Here is a 24,318-nt window from a genome sequence, read left to right on the forward strand (position 1 = left end):
TGTATTGCAAATCATTTTAATTACGGAAAGCAGCGAATTTAAGATAATGAAACTGGTTTCTTTTATCTTGTTAGGACTGTTCTTAATTATGGATTGCAGTGGCTTTAAGCTTACGAAATCGATATTTAATTATATTGAAGAGTTGAGACTATATCTCTATTTATTATCTATTTTAATGGAATGTATTTAAATATATTCTGGTGACAGTTTTGGTAATTTATAAGGAAACTATTATTGTTTTTTTTTTATTTTTGTATTGGCAGATTATTAGATCAAAATGAGATCCAGTTTCTTCCTGCCGGTTCGTTTGAGCATTTGAGAAACCTGTTGATACTGTAAGTGGATTTCATCTTTTATTATTTAATATTATTTAACAAGAAAATATATGAAACGATATAATACAATGAGAACAGGAATAATTTAATAAGAAGGTGCATATTTTCCTACAACAGTAATCTGAAAAGAAAAAAAACAAAAAACAGAAAGCATAGGATAATAATAATAAAAAACCATAGTTTTTGGTTGTTGTTTTTTTCCAGCAACAATATTAGGTCATACTTTTGTTGCTTTGCTACATGATATAAAAGCCATTGTTGGAATGTAATTTTCCCAAAACGCACTGGCTTTTGTACATATTATAAGTTGTTAACCTCATTTATATACTGTACTACAGGGTAAACTATGGAGCGTGCATGCACGTGGATAAGTAATAATATCTAGCCGCATACCCTCTGGGTACATTTAGTATGGGTGCGAAACTTGAGGGATTCTAGGTTATTTCTTCTTGGAGATGTGAAAATCACAAACACACAGACACACCCATTTATTATAAACAGTGGATTCACGTACGATCACAATTTTACTCTTGGAATTGATATGAAGTAGTTGGTAGAATATAATTAAATTCGTTAAGTCGCTTCGAAAAAATAATACGGGTTAACTCTAAACTTACTTGTACGTATGTTGCATTAAATTAAGTAATTTTATGGTTTTGCCTAAACGAAAGCTAGTTGTAAATAACTGACCGAACAAATGAATAATACCACTCATTTTCTGTGTAAAGTACATGGGAAAGTATAAAGCCTACGGACTTGCAACGCCAGATAGCTCAATGTGACTTTGCCCTAATACAAAATAAATACAGGGTATTCTACCAGTATTTAGAAGGATAATTGTAATATTTATTAGTTTATAGAAATTAAATCAAGACTCTTATGTAATTAGGGATCGTGTAACCAACAAATCATGGACTTACACACAATTTGATGCGTAAACGTCTATTGGATTGAGATATTGTCGATAATTGGGATACTTTGCACAGAAACAGACTAAACTCTTCAGTTAAGAATCTAATGTATCTAATTTTTCTAATGCATGTAATTTGTCTGGTGTATCTAATTTATCTAATATTAAAAAACGTTAACAATTTGTTTTATAATTACATTTAGGAAAAGGTAACATTTCAACACAACAAAAAGCTGTTTAAACAAACAAACAAAAGTCTCTTCACTTTCTCTAATTCCAACATATCCTTACATGGAAGACTTACAACACTAAACGTTTAACTTGACGCGAAAATAAGTAGTTTTTCTCTTGTAGAATTTATTTTGAAAACATAGAAACTGAGAACAAGAAAACACTGCGGTTCGTAAATGTTCTATTTGTGAAACAGGAAGACAAATTCCAAACTACTCTTTCTTGAAAACCAAGTCGTGCAGACAGAGACTGGTCACGCCACTCACTCATTTTGCCTAAAACAGTATATTGTAGTAATACTGAGTAATAAAGCTGAAAACACCTAAGACAACAGTTCTTCACGGATCAGTAGCGCCACACTTATCATCATTTTAAATGTAACGATTATACTTATAAATTTATATATATATATGTACATAAAGCCTAAACACTCACTAAAAGTTAGGACAGAATCTGTTACAATTATTTATCTTTTTGATATACAGAACTTGAGTGAAGATAAAAAATACAAGGTCAGAGAGACTAACACAGACTCTTTTAACACTCGTAAAGTCGACCACATTGCACATAAATATTAGAAGTAACACATTTGAAGAAATATGGTATAGCATGATAAAAGGATTAAAGGAACGGTACAAATAAAAAAAATGTTAACGTATATTTATCATTTCTCGGACTGTTACTTTAAATTATAAGAAGGCGAAAGTGCATGATATACAATTAGAAATAATCTCGAATTTCAAAAATTGATATACATATGTGATTTTCAGTTCGTTACCTAAGGTTATCACAAAGACATGAAGTTGCCAATACTACCGGTAAAATGTAACTACTTTTAATATTTCAGCATCTTTGTATGCTGATCAACAATATTGAAAACAGTGACTTACAGGCAAAATTATCACTTTACACCTACACTTACTATCCCTAGTTTCTTAATAAAACCTACAGTCTTTTTACACAGGACTTTTAAAATCACTTTTAAGTTTTTTTTCTATCCAGATTTCTCCCTTTTATTTATCTTTCTTTCTATTATTTTGTCCACACTTATCCAATCCAACAGAAGTTAAGAATTTTCATAAACGTTTTATTAAAATGTATATATTTTTTTAAGACATCCTATAAAAAGTTAACATTTCCGAATACTGATTTTATGACAAGGGTTTTTCAAATGATCACATTAATACATAGAGAGGGAAATAATGACTAATCTTTTATTATACAGGAGAAAACGAATCTTGGCCTAATATGGGCAAGTGGCCAGGGCGCTGGACTCCTAATCTGAGGGTTGGGAGTTCGAATCTTTGTCACACCAAACATGTCTGCCATTTCAACCGTAGGGGCGTTATAATGTTACGGTCCATCCCACTAGCTGCCTTCTCTCTAGTCTTATACTGCTAAATTAGAGACTGATAGTGTAGATTGCCTTCGTATAGCTTTGCACAAAATTCAAAACAAACAAAAAACTTTACTCAGTGAGTAAAAACACCAAACCTAGTACTGACGCGATTGCGGCCCATTTCTTCTTCTGTAGTTTTTTTCCTACTTGCTTCTATCAGAATAGAAATAAAGCCGTGGCAGTCTCACTTTGTGCCAAAAATGCTGAATTTAATGAAATAAAAAAATATTCAAAAATATATTTTTTTAATTTAGCTGAAAGCTGCATAAGGACTGTCTGAGCATATTTTGAATTGGTAGGCTAGAGGGAAGGCAAATTCAAAAAACAGATACAAACAGAACATCAGAATTAACTTCACAAAATGTTTGTTTAACCACTAAGGTTGCCCTCACAAAGTCTCATGAAGTAACATCAGGAAGAATGTGGAGTCTAATCCAAAAGAAAAACAGGATACATAATAATATTTTTATGATGTTTTGGAATTCACACGTTCCATCATTAACGATCCACGATAGTGTAGTTTGGTTTGTTTATTTGTTTTTAATTTCGCGCAAAGCTACACGACGGCTGTTGCGCTAGCCGCCCCTAATTTTGTAGTGTAAGAGTAGAGGGAAGGCAACTAGTCATCACCACCTACCGCCAACTGTTGGGCTACTCTTTTACCAACGAATAGTGAAATTGACTGTCACATTATAACACTCCCACGGCTGAACAGGCGAGTATGTTTGGTGCGAGGAGGATTCAAACCCGTGACCCGTGGATTACTAATCGAGTGCCTTGACCCACCTGGCCATGCCGGACCGATGGTGTAGGTCAAGAATACATGAGGAAATACACTGAGCAAAAAGGACATATGTCTTGATTTACATAACCACATTTGGCTAGCGTTCCGGGCTGCGTACTTAATGGTCCAATGATCAAGATCGACCCGAAAAGTAAAACTGAATTCGATTTGCTCTTTCAGGTCCTCTAGTGGCACTGCTGTATATCTGCGAACTAACAACGCTAAAAACCAAGATTCTATACCCGTGGTGGGCAAAGCACAACTACATCATCGTATGGCTTTGTGCTCAACTATAAACAAATAAAACTCTCTTTTCAGCTGTGTGTACGTTATAAGAGTGACTGTAAATCCAGGTATGTGATTTAAATGAGCAGTTCTGCTCATTAAATATCATATTTCAAGTCGAGGACTTCATGTTAGGAATGACTATACTTTAATATTTTGATATCTGATTCTGGCTACTTAGTCCATTCGTCGCATGAAAGATAATGTAGCTTTAAAACACCAGGTAAATAAATTCCCACACGTCCAAATATAATGTACATTTTATAACGTTTGTTTATTTGTTTGTTCGAAGTTAAAGACAAAACTCAACAATGGGCTATCTGTGCTCTGCCCACCACGGATACCGAAACTGTTTGCAGGAGACATACGTCACTGGAATGGCATAATTTTTGTATTATCCTTTTTCTCAATATAAATTACTAACATGAACCACAGTGTTACAGACTTAATTTAACAGTGATTTTGCTGTTGACCTTGTTTAAATTTTAGTACAATTGGAAAGAGCGTTCCCATGTCGATAAGTTGTAAACAAACCTCATTACTTTATTTTAATGACAGGTCGTTGTCTTCAAACATTATCGAAGAAATCGATGCTCAGAGCTTCCGAGGCCTCGTTCATTTGATCTCGTTGTAAGAAAAATATATTATTTATCACAGTTTTAGATCATTATTCCTTGTATAAATCCATCCAGTATTTTGTTATACTGCATTTTTTATCTTTTTATTATTTTTATAATGACGAAGATTTGAATTTAAAAAAGGCTTAGAATAAAAAGATCTAAAAGATGTAATGAAAAAGTAAAGCAGGCAAACGAAACATCGATAACAATATGTAACAAAATATTTGGTTTTTCTTGTTCCTGGGCAGCATTGTTATTTCCTAACTGCTTATGCCTAAAGTAGATAGAAAAGAACTATTTTTCTCTTCAAACTTTTCTCTTTGTAACCTGGTTAATGAAATTTTCAAATTTATCCATTTTCCGGAACATTCCAGGTAGATTTAATGCTGTGTAGCTGATCAAGAATTTTCTTGAACTTACAAGAATTTTCAACAACTTTCTAGAATGGTGTAGAACTTACCAGAATTTTCAAGAACATTTTAGATTTTTCTAGAACTTTTCATAGTAATATATGTATACAGGGTCTCACCACTCACCGCTTCAGTTTAGTTCCAGCTGTCCAAGTGAACACATAGACCTAACTGATTTTATCAGAGATGGCATCAAGAAGCTGCAAGGATTCTCCAGACGCATTCTGCTATGAATGTGGCCAATTTATCAAGACAAGAGCAAAAAAGTACTCTGTGACAGCATCTGCTAAAATGTGTGAAACATACAAGGCATACTTTGACATGCCTGTCAGGGATCAAGATAAGCCCTGGGAACCTCATTTTACCTGTGAGCACTGCAAAAAAAAGTATAACTCTAGAAGCTAAGACGGGCAATTTTTGTTTGCTTGAATAGTAAGATTTTATATCATACAAATTTTAGATCTTTTAAAATTTAAATATATTTTAATTTTTTAAAAATTTCCAGTAGTATAGAAAAAATATCACATTAAAATATTTTCTATGAACCATTTGTGGATGAAATAAAACTATTATTCATAATAATATTTATTTTGATCTTTTGCAGGATGGTACAGAGGGGAAAAGAGAGCTATGAAGTTCGCTATTCCAAGAATTTTGTGTGAACCCACTGACCACTCAAGCAGTTCTGACTTCTGCATGGTGGAGCCTTCCAAATGTCGGACTGGCAAGAATATACATCTGCTATCATGTATTAGGACCTTCCATTGTCCATCGCCCCACTGCCACACTACCCTGTACCCACTCCACCAGAGAGAAAGCAAGGAGGTTTTACCAAGTTTCCCTGTTACTTTTGTCCTTGGGACAGCAGGGACACCGCAACGTACTACAAAAGGAAGCACTGACCACAACGGACCCAGTTCTCTGTGGAGAGAGAGGCACAATGTCAAATGTAAGCCACAAGTGGACCTCCAGAATGTGTCGTTCCCACCATTGCATATAAAACTGGGTCTTATGAAACAGTTTGTCACAGCTCTTGATAAAGTGTCTGCAGCCTTCAAGTACCTTCGAGAAGATCCTTGAGTGCACAGAATTCCCCAATAAGCTCAGTAGGAAGGAAAAAAGCTTGGGGAAGCTTTGTCGCAGTGGTTCGGGGCTTTTGGGGCGATCACAAGGCCGAATATTATGTGGAACTGGTTGAGGTTCTGGTGAAGAACTACGTCAAAATGGGTTGCAAGATGTCACTGAAAATCCATATCCTTGACGCTCATCATGGGAGCATACTCAGAGGAGCAAGGCGAGCGCTTTCACCAAGATATACTGGATTTCAAACGCCGCTACCAAGGAGCATATAATGAAAACATGATGGGAGACTATATTTGTGTGGTGATACGTGAAAGTGATATACATTACAGTCGCAAGTCTCGAAAAACTACTCACTTCTGAACATTTTTCATTTTAGTTCATTTTTGTATAACTTTAGCATAAATACATGTAAATCTTGATTCATATATGGTTTTGTTCAGACCTTATGTAAATGAAAATGTGCAAATTTGCTCGTTTTTACACAGAAAATTTAATTTCCAATTTTCATTATCCAGGTCGCAAAAGTAAAGTTTGAAAGGAATATTGGCTATTTTCTATACTTTTACAACATAAGCAATTAAAAAATAACACATGCTGTCCAGGAACAAAATTTGTGTTACATAGTGTTATTCAATGTTAATAGGGTAAAACAAAAAATGTATGTTTAGAAACTGGGATATTAGTAAGAGCTTTTCTCATTTAACAGGAACCTAGGAACGAACCAACTTCGTTGTTTGGATGCTGGAAGTTTTATACACCTTAAGTCACTTCTTATATTGTAAGTAATACATAAAAATATAGAATATTGTATAAAAACAAGCTAGATGTAAATTATACCCTTATAAAACTAGTATCGGTACTAACATTCGTCGGCGTTACCTTCAGAATATTTGAATTAACATTTATTAGCCAGATCAATAAAATTAGGGCTAGTATTTATCAGCCAAGTCAGTAAGGTTAGGGTTAGCATTTTTTGGCCAGATCAGTAAGATTAGGATTATAATTTACCGACTATATCATTAAGATAAGGGCTAGCCTTTATCGGCCAGAGAAGTGAAATTAGGGTTAGCATTTTTCGGCCAGATCAGTAAGATTAGGGCTAGAATTTATCCGCCAGAGCTGTAGCATTAGAGCTGATATTTATCTGATAGATCAGTAAGAAGGCGGCTAGCATTTATCAGCCAGAGCAATAAGGTTAGGGTTAGCATTTCTCGCCTATATTTGTAGAATTGTATCATAAAGTATTATTGAGTAGCTTATTTAACAAAAGTAGAAATTATTAGTAAAAAGGACAATAATTAAAAATTGAAATCACCAACAAATATGGACTTTTATTGCTTTGTTTGAAGGTATAATTACACCAGAAGATTTGTGTGTGAATTATCTGTCGTTTTTTTATCTTAGTTTTATTCTAATAAATAAATAAGCAATCCACATCTCTCAAAGTTATTTAATAGAGATCCCTTTTCTGAAGTTTAATTATCGTATTCTAAGCTTGTTTTTTGTGAACGTTTCAATGGGTTTTTTTCTTTCTTCCAGGGACCTATCTGATAACAAGATCCATTCACTTGAAGCAGATACGTTTAAAAAAAACCCAGGTCTCAAGTCTTTGTAAGTGTACGATGAATGTGTTCAATCTGAGTTATTAACTTGAGCTCTGGAATGACAACTATTCGAACTACACTACTCTACGTCACAGAAATATAAACCTTGTAAAATTAACACCATGTGGTGTTTTAAATAAAATGTTTACAGTTGTCAGAAACAAAGAAAAAAGCTTCTCTAAGACGTTTGGTTTGTTTGACATTTCGCGCAAAACTACACGAAGGCTACCTGCGCTAGCTAACTATTATGCTACTCTTTTACAAATGAATAGTCGGATTGATTGAACATCATAACGACCCCACGACTGAAAGGACGAGCATTTTAGTGTTCGAACCCACGACATTCAGATTACAAGTCGAGTGCCCTAACCACCTGGCCATGGCAGACCTTTACGACATATTTGTAAACGTAGAGGCGCGCATGTTTGATGACAGTGTAAATATACTAAATGAAGTAGGCGACAAACTGAACCCCATGCGTCACTAAGCCTCACTCTCTAAGAACGTGAAGTGCCCTCATATAAAGTTCAGTTTCATCACAATCAAAGTCGTTCATTCCTTAAGTTGAGGCACTCGACTCGTCATCTGAGGGACTCTGGTTCGAATCCCCGTCACACCAAACATGCTCGCCCTTTCAGCCGTGGGGGCATTATAATGTAACGGTCAATCCAACTATTCATTGGTAAAAGAATAGCCCAGTAATTGGCGGTGGGTGGTGATGACTAGCAGCCCTTCCCTCTAGTCTTATACTGCTAAATTAGGGACGGCTAACGCAGATAGCCCTCGTGTAGCTTTGCGCGAAATCCAAAACAAGCCGAATCTTTTTAAGTTAGGTCAGAAGTGGATCAAGTTAATCCAGTAGAATATTTGTTCTAAGACGTTCTTACTAGACTTATAATTTTGTTCAACATTGTGAAATTAAAACCCGCGAAATGAAAATAAGAATGTAACTTCAACCACAAAAGCATATAAATGACCCAACGAATTAGGAACAACATTTATAAGAAAAGCAAAGTGTGAAACTTCGTTAATTTAAATTGAAGTGTATAAAATATGAGCGGATTTAATAAACACTGGCTGGAAAGAATTTCATCGGAAAGTCGAGGAAAGTATGTGAATAAACGAAAAATTTGATTAATCTTGTTAATTTTTGGCATTAGTTTATGATTATAAGTCGAATTCATTAGTAGCCCTTATTAAGAATTTAGAATAATTTGAATGGACGACTACGTCAGAGGCAATTTTTTCTGATGTTTTAATGCACTTCATGTGTTCGACGTAATGAAATTTGCATATTCTTTTCCTCTCACCAACAGTTTTCTTATATTAGAACGGAAACATTGACCCCATAAATTGGTGAATTATACAATATTTTTATATCGGAAGAAATACTGCAGACGGCTTAAAAATATGCCTCACTTGTAGATGTCGCCACAGTGCTTTTAACGTATAAAGACTCTAAAACAAGACTATACAGGCCGAACATCTAGTACCTTCATACGGTGATAGTTTTCTACAGTTCAAGAAGCCGCAGATCATCCTATCAATCGAGCAGGCAGATCTTGCTATTTATTATTAAATGTTATTGGTTTTGCGCAAGGCTACAAGAGAGAGAGCCATCTGCTTTAGCTGTACTACAGAAAATCTCAAACATTTTTTTTTTTTTTTTTACGTAGTTTGACAAAATACATCAAAATGATTTCCATATTTATTTGACTGAACGAATAGTTCTAGACTCTCAAAACAAACGAAACTGGCCCGGCATAACCAGGTGACTGAGGCGCTCGACTCGTAATCTGAGGATCGCGGGTTCAAATCCCCGTCCTACCAAAGATTCTTGTCATTTCAGTTATAATGTGACAGTCAATCCGACTGTTTATTTGTAAAAGAGCAGTCCAATAGTTGGCGATGGGTGGTAATGACTAGCTGCCTTCCCTCTGGTCTTACTTTGTTAACTTAGGGACAGCTAAACCAGATAACCTTCATGTAGCTTTGCGCGAAATTCAAAACAAACCAAAATCAAACAAAAATTTAGAAAATTATGTACCAGGCTCCTAAATAATCAGCCTTTATAATGTTATTGATAATTATATTATTTTTATTTTAAATATTTAAGGATCTCTACTTCGTGTAGTGTGTCCATGTGTATTTCTGTGGTGTACTTCTAAAACTAGTCTGTCGTCTTCTGTGTTACTTTAGATACGGCTTATCAATCTAACGATTCTTCTCACAAGTGAAGTGGCAGGCCTGGCATGGCCTAGCGCGTTAAGGCGTGCGCTTCGTAATCTGAGGGTCGAGGGTGAGCATGTTTGGCGCAATTCGGGCGCGAACTCAGCTGTGGGGGCGTTATAAAGTGACGGTCAATCCCACTTTTCGTTGGTAAAAGAGTAGCCCAAGAGTTGGCGGTGAGTGGTGATGACTAGCTGCCTTTCCTCTAGTCTTACACTGCTAAATTATGGACGGCTAGCACAGATAGCCCTCGAGTAGCTTTGTGCGAAATTCCAAAACAAACAAACAAACACAGGTGAAGTGTTACATCGGCTCCTTTACAATACAGCTAGCTGCTGGCATTGGTTATTTAACTGTTTAGTACACAGATTTCAGAATTCGCAACGAATTAGAGCATTAGTACACGTTCCAGGTGAGCACGTGCATTAGCCATTCATTTAAATTATATTAAAATATTGACGAGGACTAGTGAGGAACAAAAGTTGTTGTTTGAGATTTTGTTTTGTTTCTAATTAATCACAAAACTACACGATGGGCTGTCTGTGCTCTGCCCACAACGGGTATAAAAACCCGGTTCCTAGCGGTGTAAATGTGCAGACATATCACTGTGCCACTGGGAGACACTTACGGACTTAATTGGCAGTGTATAAAACTTAAAGCACCACAGTAATATCCTGCACTCTTAGAAAATATTTTTAGTTTAATTAAATTAAAAATCCATCTTGGGCAATGAGAGACGTTACAATCCAATAATCATAATTAGTAATCTACTTTTTTTTTTCTTTCTGATGTTGTAGTCTAACCTTCGATCAATCCACGTGAAAAATACTTGCTAATAGGTAACATATAAATTATATAGAGAATTTTTACTTTCACGTACCATAATCGTATAACAATGCTCCCATGGGTCGAGGTGCATAACATGGCAGCGAACATGAATTTAATTTTACGATAACGGTTATTGGAAGAAGTCAAAATAAGAAGCCTTTTGAAAGCTCGTTCCATACTTATATAATGAAAATAGAATCTTTTTTCTTCCATGAAAAGAAATCCGATATTACAACTTTCTTTTCCACATCTAACGACAGCGTACTATGTATTGCGATGGACAGCCAAAGCCTTTTGTTTTTCTTTTTCACGGGTCAAGAATAAAGAACTTTGTCAATAACACGAGTCCAAACCGAGAACGAATTATTACATGCAGTCCATATTTCGCGCTTTATTCTGAGAAAGAAACGAATCGTGCCAAGTGATAATAGCGTTCTAATTCCTCTTTTCTCGTTTTCCTTCTTAAAATAACTTCAATACTAGAATTCGAGGTTCGATACCTGATGCGGACGAAGCGCAACACGTTCATTGTTCAGTCTGGGCCTAAAACAAACATATATTAATTAAATACGTCTACATAATTTATAAACAAGACTTGCTGGTTTCAATATTACTCCTAGATGATATGAAAAAGTGGTAAACAATATTTATTTCATTATTACTCCCGAATAATATCAACACGTTGTAAACAATATTTACTTTATTTGGTATTACTCCAGAGTGATATCAAAAAGTAGTAAGCAAGAATTACTGGTTTCAATATTGCTATCGGATTATATGTACGAGTAGTAAACAAGATTTACTAGTTTCAGCATTACTACTGGATCATACCAAAAAGTAGTAAACACGATTTACCGGTTTCAGTGTTACTGTCAAGTGATATCAACAAGTATTGAAGAAGATTTGCTGGTTTAAATATTACTACCGGATCATACTAATGAGAACTAAACAGCATTATCAGTTTCAGTATTACTATAAATAAACACTAAACAAGATGGTTCCTGTTTCAACATTGCTCCATAAATATATCAACAAGTCGTAGAAAAATTAAGTATTTTCAATATTACTATTGGATTATAGTTACGAGTGGTAAACAATATTTATTGGTTTCACTATTGCTAACGGTTCGTACAAAGTAGTAAAAAGGAATTACCGGTTTCAGTACTACTGCCACATTATTTTAACGTGAAGTAAAAACAAGATTTACTGCTTTCAGTATTACTATCAGGTGATATCAACAAATAGTAAACAAGATCTATCGGTTTCAGTATTACTCCCGGTTTATGTCAACAAGCAGTAAACAAAATGTTTCCGGTATCAACATAACTTAGTGATAATATCGACATGTGGTAAAGAAGATTTACCAGTTTCGCTATTTCTCCCGGATAATATCAAAAACTAGTAAACAAGATTTACCGATTTCATTATTACTACCGGATTAAACCAGCAAGAAAAAAAGATTTATCGGTTTCAGCATTACTATCGGGTGATATCAACAAGTAATAAACAAGATTTACTGGTTTCAGTTTTACTTACTGTGGTTACAATACAAGCCATTTCCATTTACAGCTTCAATCCACCCAGAGGCTCAGCGGTATGTCTGCGGACTCACGCAATTAGAAACCAGGTTTTGATACTCGTGATAGGCAAAGCAAAGATAGCCCATTGTGTAGCTGTGTGCTCAATTACAAACAAACAATACAACTTCAAGTACATCCAGTTAGTTCGTCAGACTTCATTCACTCCTACATTTACTTTGTAACAGATTTAGATCCTGTACCATGTGCTTGACTTCGTTGTAGTTGAAATTACAGTTAAAACTTATTTCTTAGACGAGGTTTAAACCTTTTAAAGACTTTAATTGTACAATGAAACAAATATGTCACGAAAATAAAAATAAACCTCATGGGTAACTCAGACTCGGCGTAATTAATGACTTGTACTACAAATACTTTACGTAAAAGGACCTAATTTACTTTTAAAAGACTGTATGGATTGGATCCCTGTGGCGGGCAAAGCACACATAGCCTACTTCGCAGCTCTCTTCTATACGAAAAACAAACGAAACAACCTGGAATGAACATAGCAGTTAGTTGGTAGTTGTCATTAACAAAAACACAACAATAAATAAACGAAATAGCTTTAGAACAAGAATTACACCACCCAAACTCATTAGCAAGAACCATGATAACTGAAAAATGATTCAGTAAAAAAGTCCAAATACGATGAATCTAGACAGATTTATTATGTACACTAGATGGCACTGTGTTTCGTATATTTTTCACATTCAGAAGTCAGACATTACTCTATAGTCTTTCACTATGACGTATCTACGGATAATAGACAATCTCCAAATATGGTTGATCATTGATAATCCAACGTTTAAGAGTGCTTGAAAGAAGGTTCCTTGTATAATTCTTAAGTACTGCTAACGTTAGACGAATTCGTCGTTTTCCTTTTAACCTTTAAGGCCAGAAAAAAGGGAAATATATAGATATATCAAGTAATGATTGAGTGTCACGACAAAATATATTGATATCCTTCTTTGTTTACTTTAGAAATTTAAAAAACAACCAACTTCGTCAAATTTCTCGCCAACTTTTTGCAAATCTTTCCTCGCTGTCTCACATGTAAGTCGAGTTCTTGTTTATTGTTTATACGAATGTTTAAACCTTTAATATATGTTTAATTTTATTCTCCAATTTAATATTAATTAATTAATTAATTTTCAAAATCTATGTCAGCGGAGAAAATTATGCCTGAGAAGTGTTTTAACTCTAAAACTTATGCATGAGAACTGATGTAATACATCTATACATGAGAAATGATATGACCCTAAAACTTGGGTATGAGAAATGACCTAACTCTGAAAACTTTAAGATTAAATTTATAGGGCTGAGCTAACTCCTGAGCATGTGAATGTGTGTGAGAACTGATTTAACTATGAAAAATTTAAATCATCGTTGTTCTATGTTCGATGAATTGAAGAATGGAAATGGTCAATCTATTGGTTACGTTATGAATGTAACGATTATGTCACTAGTGACATCTAGAAGAGAGGAAAGACAGTGTGAAAGCTTCTCTCTCTACCTTAACAAGTGATTTGGTTTTAAATAACTATAATTATGGTTAAGCGAACATTTCGTCAAATTTTCTTCCCTTGTCTTAGTTGCTTTGGTATATATATATTATACATTATAAAAATATGGTACAAAGGTCACTATATAGTTGTTCTATTTATAAAATGATTTAATTTCAAATATTTTACTCTGAAACAAACAATAATTAAATTAGTTTCATTTGTCTTCGTAATAATTTTGAGCCTGTAACCAACAGAATAAAAACCGTGTAATAAACGTAGAAGTCATATGTTCTTGTTTGTTTTTTTTCATTTTTTTTCAGATATTTTGATGAGTTCCATCTGTGTTCCTACGCCCCAAATGTTCGGATTTGTTACCCTCGTGGTGATGGAATCAGCAGTATAGCCCATCTACTAGAAAATGAAGTCCTTCGAGTGTCAGTTTGGGTAGTTGCTACTTTGGCTTGCTGTGGAAATCTTTTCGTTCTGATTGGCCGAATGGCCATCAAAGAAAGCAACAACGTCCACTCCTTTTTTATTAGGAATCTCTCAGCCGCTGACTTTATCATGGGTGTGTACCTCTTCATTATCGCCGGATATGACATGAATTTCCGTGGTCACTACATTGAATTCGAGTATAGATGGCGCCACAGTTGGCAGTGTAAAACATGTGGCTTCTTGTGTACATTAAGCAGCGAAGTGTCTGTGTTCATCCTAGCTGTCATCACCACCGACCGTTACATTTCAGTCATCCACCCAATGTCCACCAGAAACCGAAGCATTAGTTTGGCTTTTGGATGTATGCTAGCTGTCTGGGGTCTTGGAGTTTTCTTTGCCGCTATACCATTGTTGAACGTTAACTACTTTGGTGAAGAGTTCTATGGGAATAATGGTGTTTGCTTGCCTCTACACATACACAACCCTTATGCTGAAGGGTGGGAGTTTACTATGATACTGTTCTGCGGTGTAAATACTCTAGTGTTTGTTTTTATTCTGTACGCTTACAAACAGATGTTCTACAGCATATCCAAATCAAACTCGGGTCTTCGCTCAACTATTCACAGTCAAAACAAGACGATTGCCAAAAGGTTTGCCTTTATTGTGGGAACTAATTGCCTGTGTTGGATTCCAATAGTTGTTGCAAAGTGTCTCACTTTTTCAGGTAAATATACGACTCTATGGGCATGATTGTACACTTGTTAGTACGCATCTTGCAAGATTACGAAACCTTTAGACCTCTGTTTATTTGTAAATCAAAATAATTCATTTTAAAATACTTGTTTGTTTATTTTTCTATTTCGCTCAAAGCTACATGAGGGCTATCTTCCCTAGCCGTCCCTAATTTACCAGTGTAAGACTAGAGGAAAGACAGCTAGTCATCACCACCCACCGCCAATTCTTGGGCTACTCTTTTACCAATGAATAGTTGGATTGACTTTTACGTTATAACGCCCCCACGGTTGAAAGGGCGGACATGTTTGGTGTAACAGGGATTCGAACCTGTGACCCTCAGATTGCGAATCGAGCGCTCTAACTACCTAGCCATGCTGTATATAATATTCCTGAGAAAATTAAATCCTGTTACTTTCTATTCTTTAGTAGTATCAGTAATCTTCAACAAAGTGTCAGTCATAATTGTTTGACAAATAACAATGATAGAAGGCATAACTTCTATCATTATCCGAACATTGTTTCTTAGTAAGCATTAAATTACGTCCTTAGGTCTGTTGATATCAGATGTGCCCGAAGTAGGCTAAGAAAGAAACATAAAACCTATTAAAGACTTTCTTCTGAGGATCAGAGAAAATACTTACATGGTTCTCCTCCCCTGAAGTAATATAAACATTTTCTTTCTGGATGCTATTGTACTTTTGTAGATGTTCGTGTTCCTTTATAGAACAGTACAATATTACTGTTTATTTTTAAAACTGGTTCTTTCTTTTTTTATATTACTGCACCTTTCTAGAATGTATAAAACCTTTCAATATTATTTAGTCTTCTCCCATGTTCTTTTTAGTTATTACTGTTTCTTTATAGATATTTTTTTTCCTTTTGAATGTCATTCTTTCTTTTTGTGCACTACTTTACCTTAATGGCCTTTTATAAATACCCTTTCTTTACGTTAGTGTTTTTTGCATTGCCATAATTGTATCTTGTATTTTAAAATCCTGTCTTGTTTTAACGCCCTCTATTTTCCCTTAGGCGTTCCAATTGATGATAAATTTTATGGGTGGGTGGCAGTGTTTCTGTTGCCTGTCAATTCAGCCCTAAACCCGGTATTGTACACTTTGACCACCAAACATTTTTGCCAACATTTTGACAAGTATGTCCGAAGCATTAAAAAACTGCCTACACCTGCTAAGCCTCTGGACGATTCTGCTTTATCGGCCTTTTTAAATGGTAGAAACCGTCAAATTCCAATGATAACATTTTACTCTGAGGTAAGTTGCTTAAAGTATTTATCTAGGATTTTATGGTCTAGAAAAACACTAAAATTACTTCGATCTCTATTGTGCCAGTCTTAATCTAGACATAAAAGGATATTTTCTTCAATATTATCTAAATATTAAAATAAAAATTGACGTTAATTAAGATAATAAATGTTTAAAACATAGTAAATAACAGTAAAAACTAGATTGATAAAAAGTTCTTAATTTTTAGTCTAGAAATAAAAATTACTTCAATCGAGATTGTGTAAATTTCAATATGAAGAAAAATAAAAACGGCTTGATTAAGTCAATAGATATGTAAATTTTGATGTCCAAATCAAAATAAAAAAGCTGTATATATATTATATAATTTCACATCTAATTCTGCGATTGTGGCTTCACATTAACTTTTAGTTTATCTTTTTGATACTTCTGTAACTGCCGTTATTAATTTTCAGTCTTTGCGTGTAAAAAGATTGTGATGAAACGTATATTATGTATACATAGTATAATAGCATCTGTTGAAAAGTTTGTGAACGTTGCAGAAAATAAAATATAAATGCTTTTTTAGAAAGTAGTGTTAATTACGAAAGGTTTAATATCTTGATCTCAAATAAAACAATGTACAATACGCTACCTATTCCAGTGTTTAATTAATTAATTCTGTGTGTATATATATATTTTACAGATACTGATTCTAACTATAAATATGCACAATAACAATTGTGCATAGTAATGATATTGGTGTAAAATTTATGTATTTGTTCCGCATAAACGATGAAAATCTTTGCATTTTCACTTCTTTGTAAAAGTATGAAAAATGTTAAACAATTTTATTTTTTGAGATTTTTTTATTTCAACACTGTTGATATATTAACACTTCTAGAGATATCTAATAACGTTAGCAAATAAATCAAATATAAGACATTTGAAAAGAGGGCGCAAAGTAATGTTGTTATTATGGTAGGTTAACTCTGGTGAAACGTTGGTTGGTCCTTTGATGCCACGTTAATTCTGACGAAATTTTAACACGTGTACTTGGACTTTTTTTTTCTGTCGAAACCTATTTTTATCTGCCTTATTTTTTACTTATGTCTGTTGATATTTTATATAAGATATCTACTGACATGTTTAGATCTCATGGTTGTGTACCACAATAACACACAACCTTTCTAAAGTGACTGTAGATTACCAAGTATAATTTCTGAATCCCCTCCACCTTTTTATTTTTATTTCCTTACCCCAGGATGATCATACGTCCAGAAGTAGGTCTTCCTTATTGTCTCTCAATAATCGAACAGGATCCCGAAGTCGACGCAATTCCTCAGCACAAAAGAACCCTCAGGATCGGCGCTCTTCCCCATCACAACAGAACCCTCATTACACCAACCGAATATTTGTCTAAATTTGGATTTTCTCATTTTCATTGTAACCTTTAAATATTTTTGTAACGATCTGAAATAAAAGCTACATTGTTGTGTCTGTATGGACTGAAATAAACGTTGTGAAAGCTCCTAATGTTCTATGTGTAAATATCCAGACTAAACGTGAGTAATCTTTCTAATGTTCTATGAGAAAATTATCTCAGTTTGAGTGTTGGTAATGACCCTTCTATGTAACGTAAAAATACTGTTGGGTTGAATATTTGTTTTTGGTATTCACACTAGAATATTTGTATTAACAACGGCTAAGTAGAGTTTTACCGAAATAGTTAATTGAAGTATTATATTAATTAGCACATATACTTATTTAATTACATATCTGTGTCTGACATTCCCAGTAGTTGTCTACATAATAACGTAAAAATCAAACTTAGTCATGTTGTAACATAAATGTTGTTATCTCGCAGTAATTGTTAATATGGTAACCTGAGCAGAAGAATTCCAAAGTTTTTCGTTTGTTTTTGCCATAATAACTTGAATAATAAACGTGAAAATTTTGTTGTCTGAGAATACAGAATAACCTGGGTTAAAATATTTGATTGTTTTTTCTTTATTAATCAGAACATTCTAAAACATTGTTAAAGCTCATTGTTAAATGCCAAATATTCCTCACACTTGAAATCACTTTAAAACTTCGGTTTTGCTTCAAGTTTATTTTTTGCAATATCATACTGTTACACTTAAACATTCTCATACGATTATTATTGTATGTGTTCACGCCGTAAAGGAGGCTTCGTGAACCGACAGTCTGTGCTAACGACTTAAAGGGACGGTATAAGAAATTCTGTCATAAAAAATTTATGAACATATTTTAGAATATTACAGATTAAATAAGCTCCACTCATTCAATAATAGAACTGTTGGTTAGTTTCGTTAGCAAATATTTCTCATAAATGCTCAGAAATTTTATTTTTTTTTCAAAATATCTGCACAACATAAGAACAGATGGAAGATGTTAACACTAAACACCAGAGAATTTCCTGACACATGTCCGAAGATAGGTAACACTGCAGATGAAAATATATAACAATATAAGTACTACTAACGATTGCACTTTGAAAGTAGAGCGTAGTCATGAAATGTATTTAAAAGATCATTTTTAATATTCCAGAAGTGGCCAAAAGCAGGAATTAGTTCATTGTTAAGGAAATAAACTGATACTTTGCTTAGACGTTTACACCCAAATCTGTGACAATTTGCACACTTAGGTACATTTTCAACTACAGCGCCACCTGTACCATGGAGCTGTGGGAATGTTCAACTTTCAGTCGATCTATGAATTTCCTTTACTAAAAAAACAAAACTTGAATAACAATTTCAGGAATATATTTTTATCTATATACAAGCCATAAAGCCGTAACATTTGTTTAAATTACATTCATAGGAGACAGATACTCATATTGGGTCAACGTGTTATCTGCCACCTAAGTGCATACTTGTTTAAAATATCTTCCCAGAGCTTTTGAGTTTAAGATAAAAGCAATAAATAAAAAAACAGTAATTTTGTTTCAAGTGGGTTCAATAATATTTCTTTTTAGGATATTAAAGCCATTATTTGATGTATTTTTATTTATTACTAATTTAGCATTATAATTTTATAAACTAACGATTTGAATTGCAGGGAAAGGAGATTATTTGGCTTGTCGGCTTCTAAGTTTGATTTTAATTCCTGCGAACCCGCTATGGCCAGGTGGTTAAGGCACTCGATTCGTAATATGAGGGTCGCTTTCGCATCCCCATCGCGCCAAACATGCTCGCCCTCCCAGCCGTGGGGGCGTTATAATGTAACGGTCAGTCCCACTATTCGTTGGTAAAAGAGTAGCCCAAGAGTTGGCGGTGGGTGGTGATGACTAGCTACCTTCCCTCTAGTCTTACACTGCTAAAGTGGGGACGGCAAGCACAGATAGCTCTCGAGTAGCTTTGTGCGAAATTCAAAAACAAAAACAAACAAACCTTACATTCCTTCAACTTAAAATAGTTTCACTTCGTCTTAAGAATAGCAGTGAATAGTATGAAACCTTATCGAGGCTCCATACTATCAATTAACATTTGCAAAGTAAATTAAGTCTAAGTAAAAACAACCAATGTTTAAAGACACCACGCTCGACTGTGGTTGTTTCGTAACATAATCTCCTCTGTTCAGCTTCTTATGAATTTTTAATCAAATGTATCCAAAAACGGGTTTAGAATTTCTAATAGACTTTAACAGAAAATACAGTCTAATTAATAAAATATTAGATATGTGCGAAGTCTAACAAGGTTGTACACTTCATCTGTTAAAATGACTAAAAACTGACATCATAAGCCAACATTTTTTGAAAGGTCAGAACAATTGTAATAACGCCTCACCTGAAGAACAAAAATGAATGGTTTGTTCTAGTGCTTGCTCGGCATGGCGAAGTGGTTAAGGCGTTCGATTAGTAATCCGACAGTTGCGGGTTCGAATCCCCGTCGCAACAAACATGCTAACCTTTTCAGCCGTGGAGGCGTTATAACGTGAAGGTCAATACCACTATTCGTTAGTAAAAGAGTAGCCCAAGAGGTGGCGGTGGGTGGTGATGACTAGCTGCCTTACTTCCAGTCTTACACTGCTAAATTATGGACGGCTAGCGCAGATAGCCCACATGTAGCTTTACGCGAAATTCAAAACAAACTAAACCAATCATTTTAGCATGTTATTAACAACAGATACTGTGCTGTGTTCGATAAATGCGTATTAGCCTGTGTTTGTATATTTTATTGCAAAGCCTCGGCGGGCTATCTGATGAGTCCAGCGAGCGGAAACGAACCCCTGATTTTAGCGTTGCAAATTCGTAGACTTACCGCAGTACTAGCGGGGGACACGTATCAGCCTGACCTGATAAAAGACGACACAGTTGACTGTAACGAACCTTGATGATCGTTGATAAAGATTAACTGCCGAAAACCACGCTCATTTTCAGGTATTTTCTTTACATTGCAATAAGGTAAACAAATTTAGATGTTGACAAAGTAGGGTTGGAAGGCGCTGATGTAAATTCGTTAACTTAGTCTATAATTATTGCATTTCGTTGCTGATGGTTCTGACGTAGGTACTTAGTGATTTGTTTTGTTTCTTTTTTTCGCTTTTCGTCATTAGTTTGTTTATGTATTCCATCTATTTTTACTTTTATTAACGTCTTTTCTTCCTTTTCTTCATTTTTTCTTTAACGTAGTTCATGTTTGATTTTTATATTTCACGTTTGTTTTTCGTGTTTACTTTTATTTATTTATTTTATGAGTTTTAATTTTTGTTGAATTTTAAAATGTGTATTACTTCTAAATACAAGTTGTTATTACTTTTGAACTGGAACAAAATGAAAAGTATGAAACTGTGGACGCTGAGTGTTAGGTCTATTCAATAAATATTCTTTGTGTTTTTTAACACGAATTTATATGATTTGTGAAGTGGCGTAAAATAAAAAGAGTGAAACTGTGGACGCTGAGTGTTAGGCCTATTCAATAAATATTGTTTTTGTTGTGTTTTTTTAATACGAGTTGACATTATTTGTGAAGTGGCGCAAGATAAAAGTGTGAAACTGAATCCCTGTTGTTAGGCCTAAGCAAGAAGGAGTTTCGGTGTTATCACATTTGGTGGATACATTTTAATTTTGTGTTCCAAAATAGATTTATTTATTATCAAGCGCTAACTAGTACTAATTGATTCGAATATTTCTGGCTACAAAACCATACATCAACCATAACTACAAGTGTCTTGAAATTTTGGTCAAAAGCTCTTACCTCTCTCCCCCAGCAGTGCTAGGACTCTTGACCTTGCTTGCTAAATAACTTAGAAGTAACAAGATACCAATGAAGCAAAAACGTCCAGCATGTTATGCACGGCTCTGAAATGAGTTGTAAACAGCGCTGCAGTGAAAAGTAAATTTGACGTAAGATTTATCTAGAAAAACGAAATGACTAGCGAGAGCTAGACAACAAATAAAAGTATCGTCCTTGGATTTAAATACTTTTTCTTTCTTTTTTTATTACAGAAGCTAACGATCTTATTTCCTCTCTGTCTAAAGTTCATTTTGTACGCCTTATCCAATCTTACATTAAGAAATTTCAAATGAGCATTTTATTTTTAGAATGTTCTTGACATAATATGCATCACCAACAACATGTTATCGACAATGATTTTACTGGCAGCTATCAAGAACTGTAAAAAACTCGGCAGTCATAGTGAGCTTACAATCCATCAGGGTAAAAACAGTGTTATTTTCTCAGGTGAGAGACAAAATATTTTTAAACAACAACAGCTGAATGACGAGATTTTACGCGAAATCATTTGAATTGTTTTTCTACAGTTCAAATAAGCTAATTATCTTGTATTTAGGCTTAAACAGCTACATTTTGAACACTGACATCATCATTTATGTTTTAAATTTTGACCAAGCTCTGAAGTTTAACTGCCCTGTCTGTCACTAATTTTGAAGTGATAAATTAGAGCACAAACATTTGATCAATACCACCAACACTAAATTAACTAAAACGAAGTTTGTTTTGTTTAAAGTATAATTACGTTATTCTCAAATAAAAAAAATATTTTCTTCAAAGGTTTTCACGTTAATTTAACTGATAATACAGTAAATTTTATTAGTGGTGGTGGTTTCCTTTTCTTTAGTACTAAAATAGTTTTCAACTTTAAAAATAAAATCCTGATTAAAAAAAAAATATTTGTATAACGAGGAAACAAGATTTTGTAATTCTTGTCGAGCTGTCTCAAGACTTTTATTTTCGTAAAAAGGTGAGTGGCTGGAAATTTGTTGCTGTTGTTAACAAGCCCTGAAACCAACAGTTTCGTTACTTACAGATTATTATTACATTTTTCAAGCAACAAATTTTATGTGAGGTCGATCGCACGAACGTTCGACATTCTTCCTTACTGTGAAAGCTATAACTTGTTGAAATATATATTTATCGGTATCAGTTTAATACAAGAATATATCGGCAGATGTCACCAAACATCTGTGTAAACCTCACGATGCAAACAAAACTCACTTGCGTGTTGATCTCTGTGATAAATATTTGTCGAGGTAGCTATAAATTTCTGGTAAACATTAGTCGTAAAGTTTTCACCAAGAGGCAGTTTAACGAAAATTAAACATTCGGACAACAGTCTTTATTCGGAACATATTATGCCAGTTGATTGATATAGTGAACAATCTGCGCTACATCTTAAACTGAAGCTGATTCATTAATGTTACGTCTGTTTACGTTTATTAACTGTAAATTATGGACGGCTGCGCAGATAGCTCTCGTGTACTTTTGCTCCAAATTCAAAACAAACGTTTTCCTTGATTCTTGGGTTACCACACTTTAACTGAAATCTTCGCCCGTGTACGTTCAGCCCTTGCATCTTTTATGTATTACGTTATGGGCTTTGAAAAACAAACGTTAAAAAACCTTTGAAAACAAACGTAAAGAAAACAGGTTTTCTGTACCGTAAAATGACAAACAAAACTATGGTTACACTAAACGATTTCATTACGAAATGGAATATTTCTAATTGTAAACTACACAATGGTGTGACAGAATTCAGATACACTCATAGTACCTAATTGGCTAACCATGCAACAATATCTCATATGGTTAACCAATAATATAAGCCTGCGAAGGTTTTATTGCCTTGAAATTTTTACATGGTCTTCAGCAATTACTGTACACTGAATTCGAAAATAATATCCATTTTTCCATCACTTACAGATGTTTCACAAAACGACATCGGATCACTTTTTATTATGTTTAAAATATTTACAACCCCTGACTATAGATTTCTCTAGACCAATTGCGACGTGGGAGTCTTGTCGATCTTTCTAGAACCCAAACATAATAATAAAAATGTTCACTGTGTTAAACAAAATAATATTTTAGTCTAAATAAGAGATTTTTCCTCCCGATTTATAAAAAAAATTATTACGCGATAGAAAAAATTAATATTACTGTCGAACTTTACACAGTTGAATTATGTAAAATCCGTCATTAAAGCCTACACAATTTTTATGAAGTTTAAATTCGAAGGTCTGTGTAACTGAGAACTGAATTACATTCTTTGTGCGATCAACTCTGTTCAAAGTAAACAAGTCCTTTCATTAACAGTTAATGAGGCCCGGAATGACCATGTAGTTGAGGCACTCGACTCATAATCTGAGGGTCGCGGGTACGAATCCTCGTCACTCCAAACATGCTCGGCCTTTCAGCCGTAGGGGCGTTATAATGCGACGGTCAATCCCATTATTCGTTGGTAAAAGAGTAGCCCAAGAGTTGGCGGTGGGTGATGGTGACTAGCTGCCTTCTCTCTAGTCTTACGCTGCTGAATTATGGACGGCTAGCGCAGATAGCCACCGTCTAGCTTTTCGCGAAATTCAAAACAAACCAAACAGTTAATGAATTATACTAAATTCTTTGTGTGAACAAAGCTGAGAAAGTAAGAAAAAATATGCCTATTTTTTCCAACACACTCACATACATAAAGCGACGTACGACGGTTTAACGAATTTTTTCTCTCAGTGAATGTTGCGCTGAGGGAGCCAACGGATCGAAAGTAAAAGTGTTTTGACGAAGCGAAAAAAATCCGTGTTTAATTCTACCAATGAGACTTACACGCAAATAATTTATCATATTAACATATT

General features: G+C 34.4%; 1 protein-coding gene across 3 annotated transcripts in view; it reads left to right on the top strand.

Moving 5' to 3' along the window:
- Positions 1-17,726, top strand: part of LOC143257258 (uncharacterized) — an 86,715-nt gene extending 68,989 nt beyond the window's left edge. For all 3 annotated transcript variants that reach the window (XM_076515691.1, XM_076515694.1, XM_076515692.1), the window contains 8 exons: positions 264-335; positions 4,503-4,574; positions 6,764-6,835; positions 7,597-7,668; positions 13,277-13,348; positions 14,121-14,959; positions 16,000-16,238; positions 17,473-17,726. In XM_076515691.1, the coding sequence (XP_076371806.1) occupies positions 264-335; positions 4,503-4,574; positions 6,764-6,835; positions 7,597-7,668; positions 13,277-13,348; positions 14,121-14,959; positions 16,000-16,238; positions 17,473-17,631 (1,597 nt within the window). In that variant the 3' untranslated portion in view covers positions 17,632-17,726. The remainder of the gene's footprint in view (positions 1-263; positions 336-4,502; positions 4,575-6,763; positions 6,836-7,596; positions 7,669-13,276; positions 13,349-14,120; positions 14,960-15,999; positions 16,239-17,472) is intronic.
- The last annotated feature ends 6,592 nt before the right edge of the window (positions 17,727-24,318 follow it).

The sequence above is a fragment of the Tachypleus tridentatus genome, chromosome 7, assembly GCF_004210375.1.
Source record: "Tachypleus tridentatus isolate NWPU-2018 chromosome 7, ASM421037v1, whole genome shotgun sequence".
In the NCBI taxonomy this organism is placed as follows: Eukaryota; Metazoa; Arthropoda; class Merostomata; order Xiphosura; family Limulidae; genus Tachypleus; species Tachypleus tridentatus.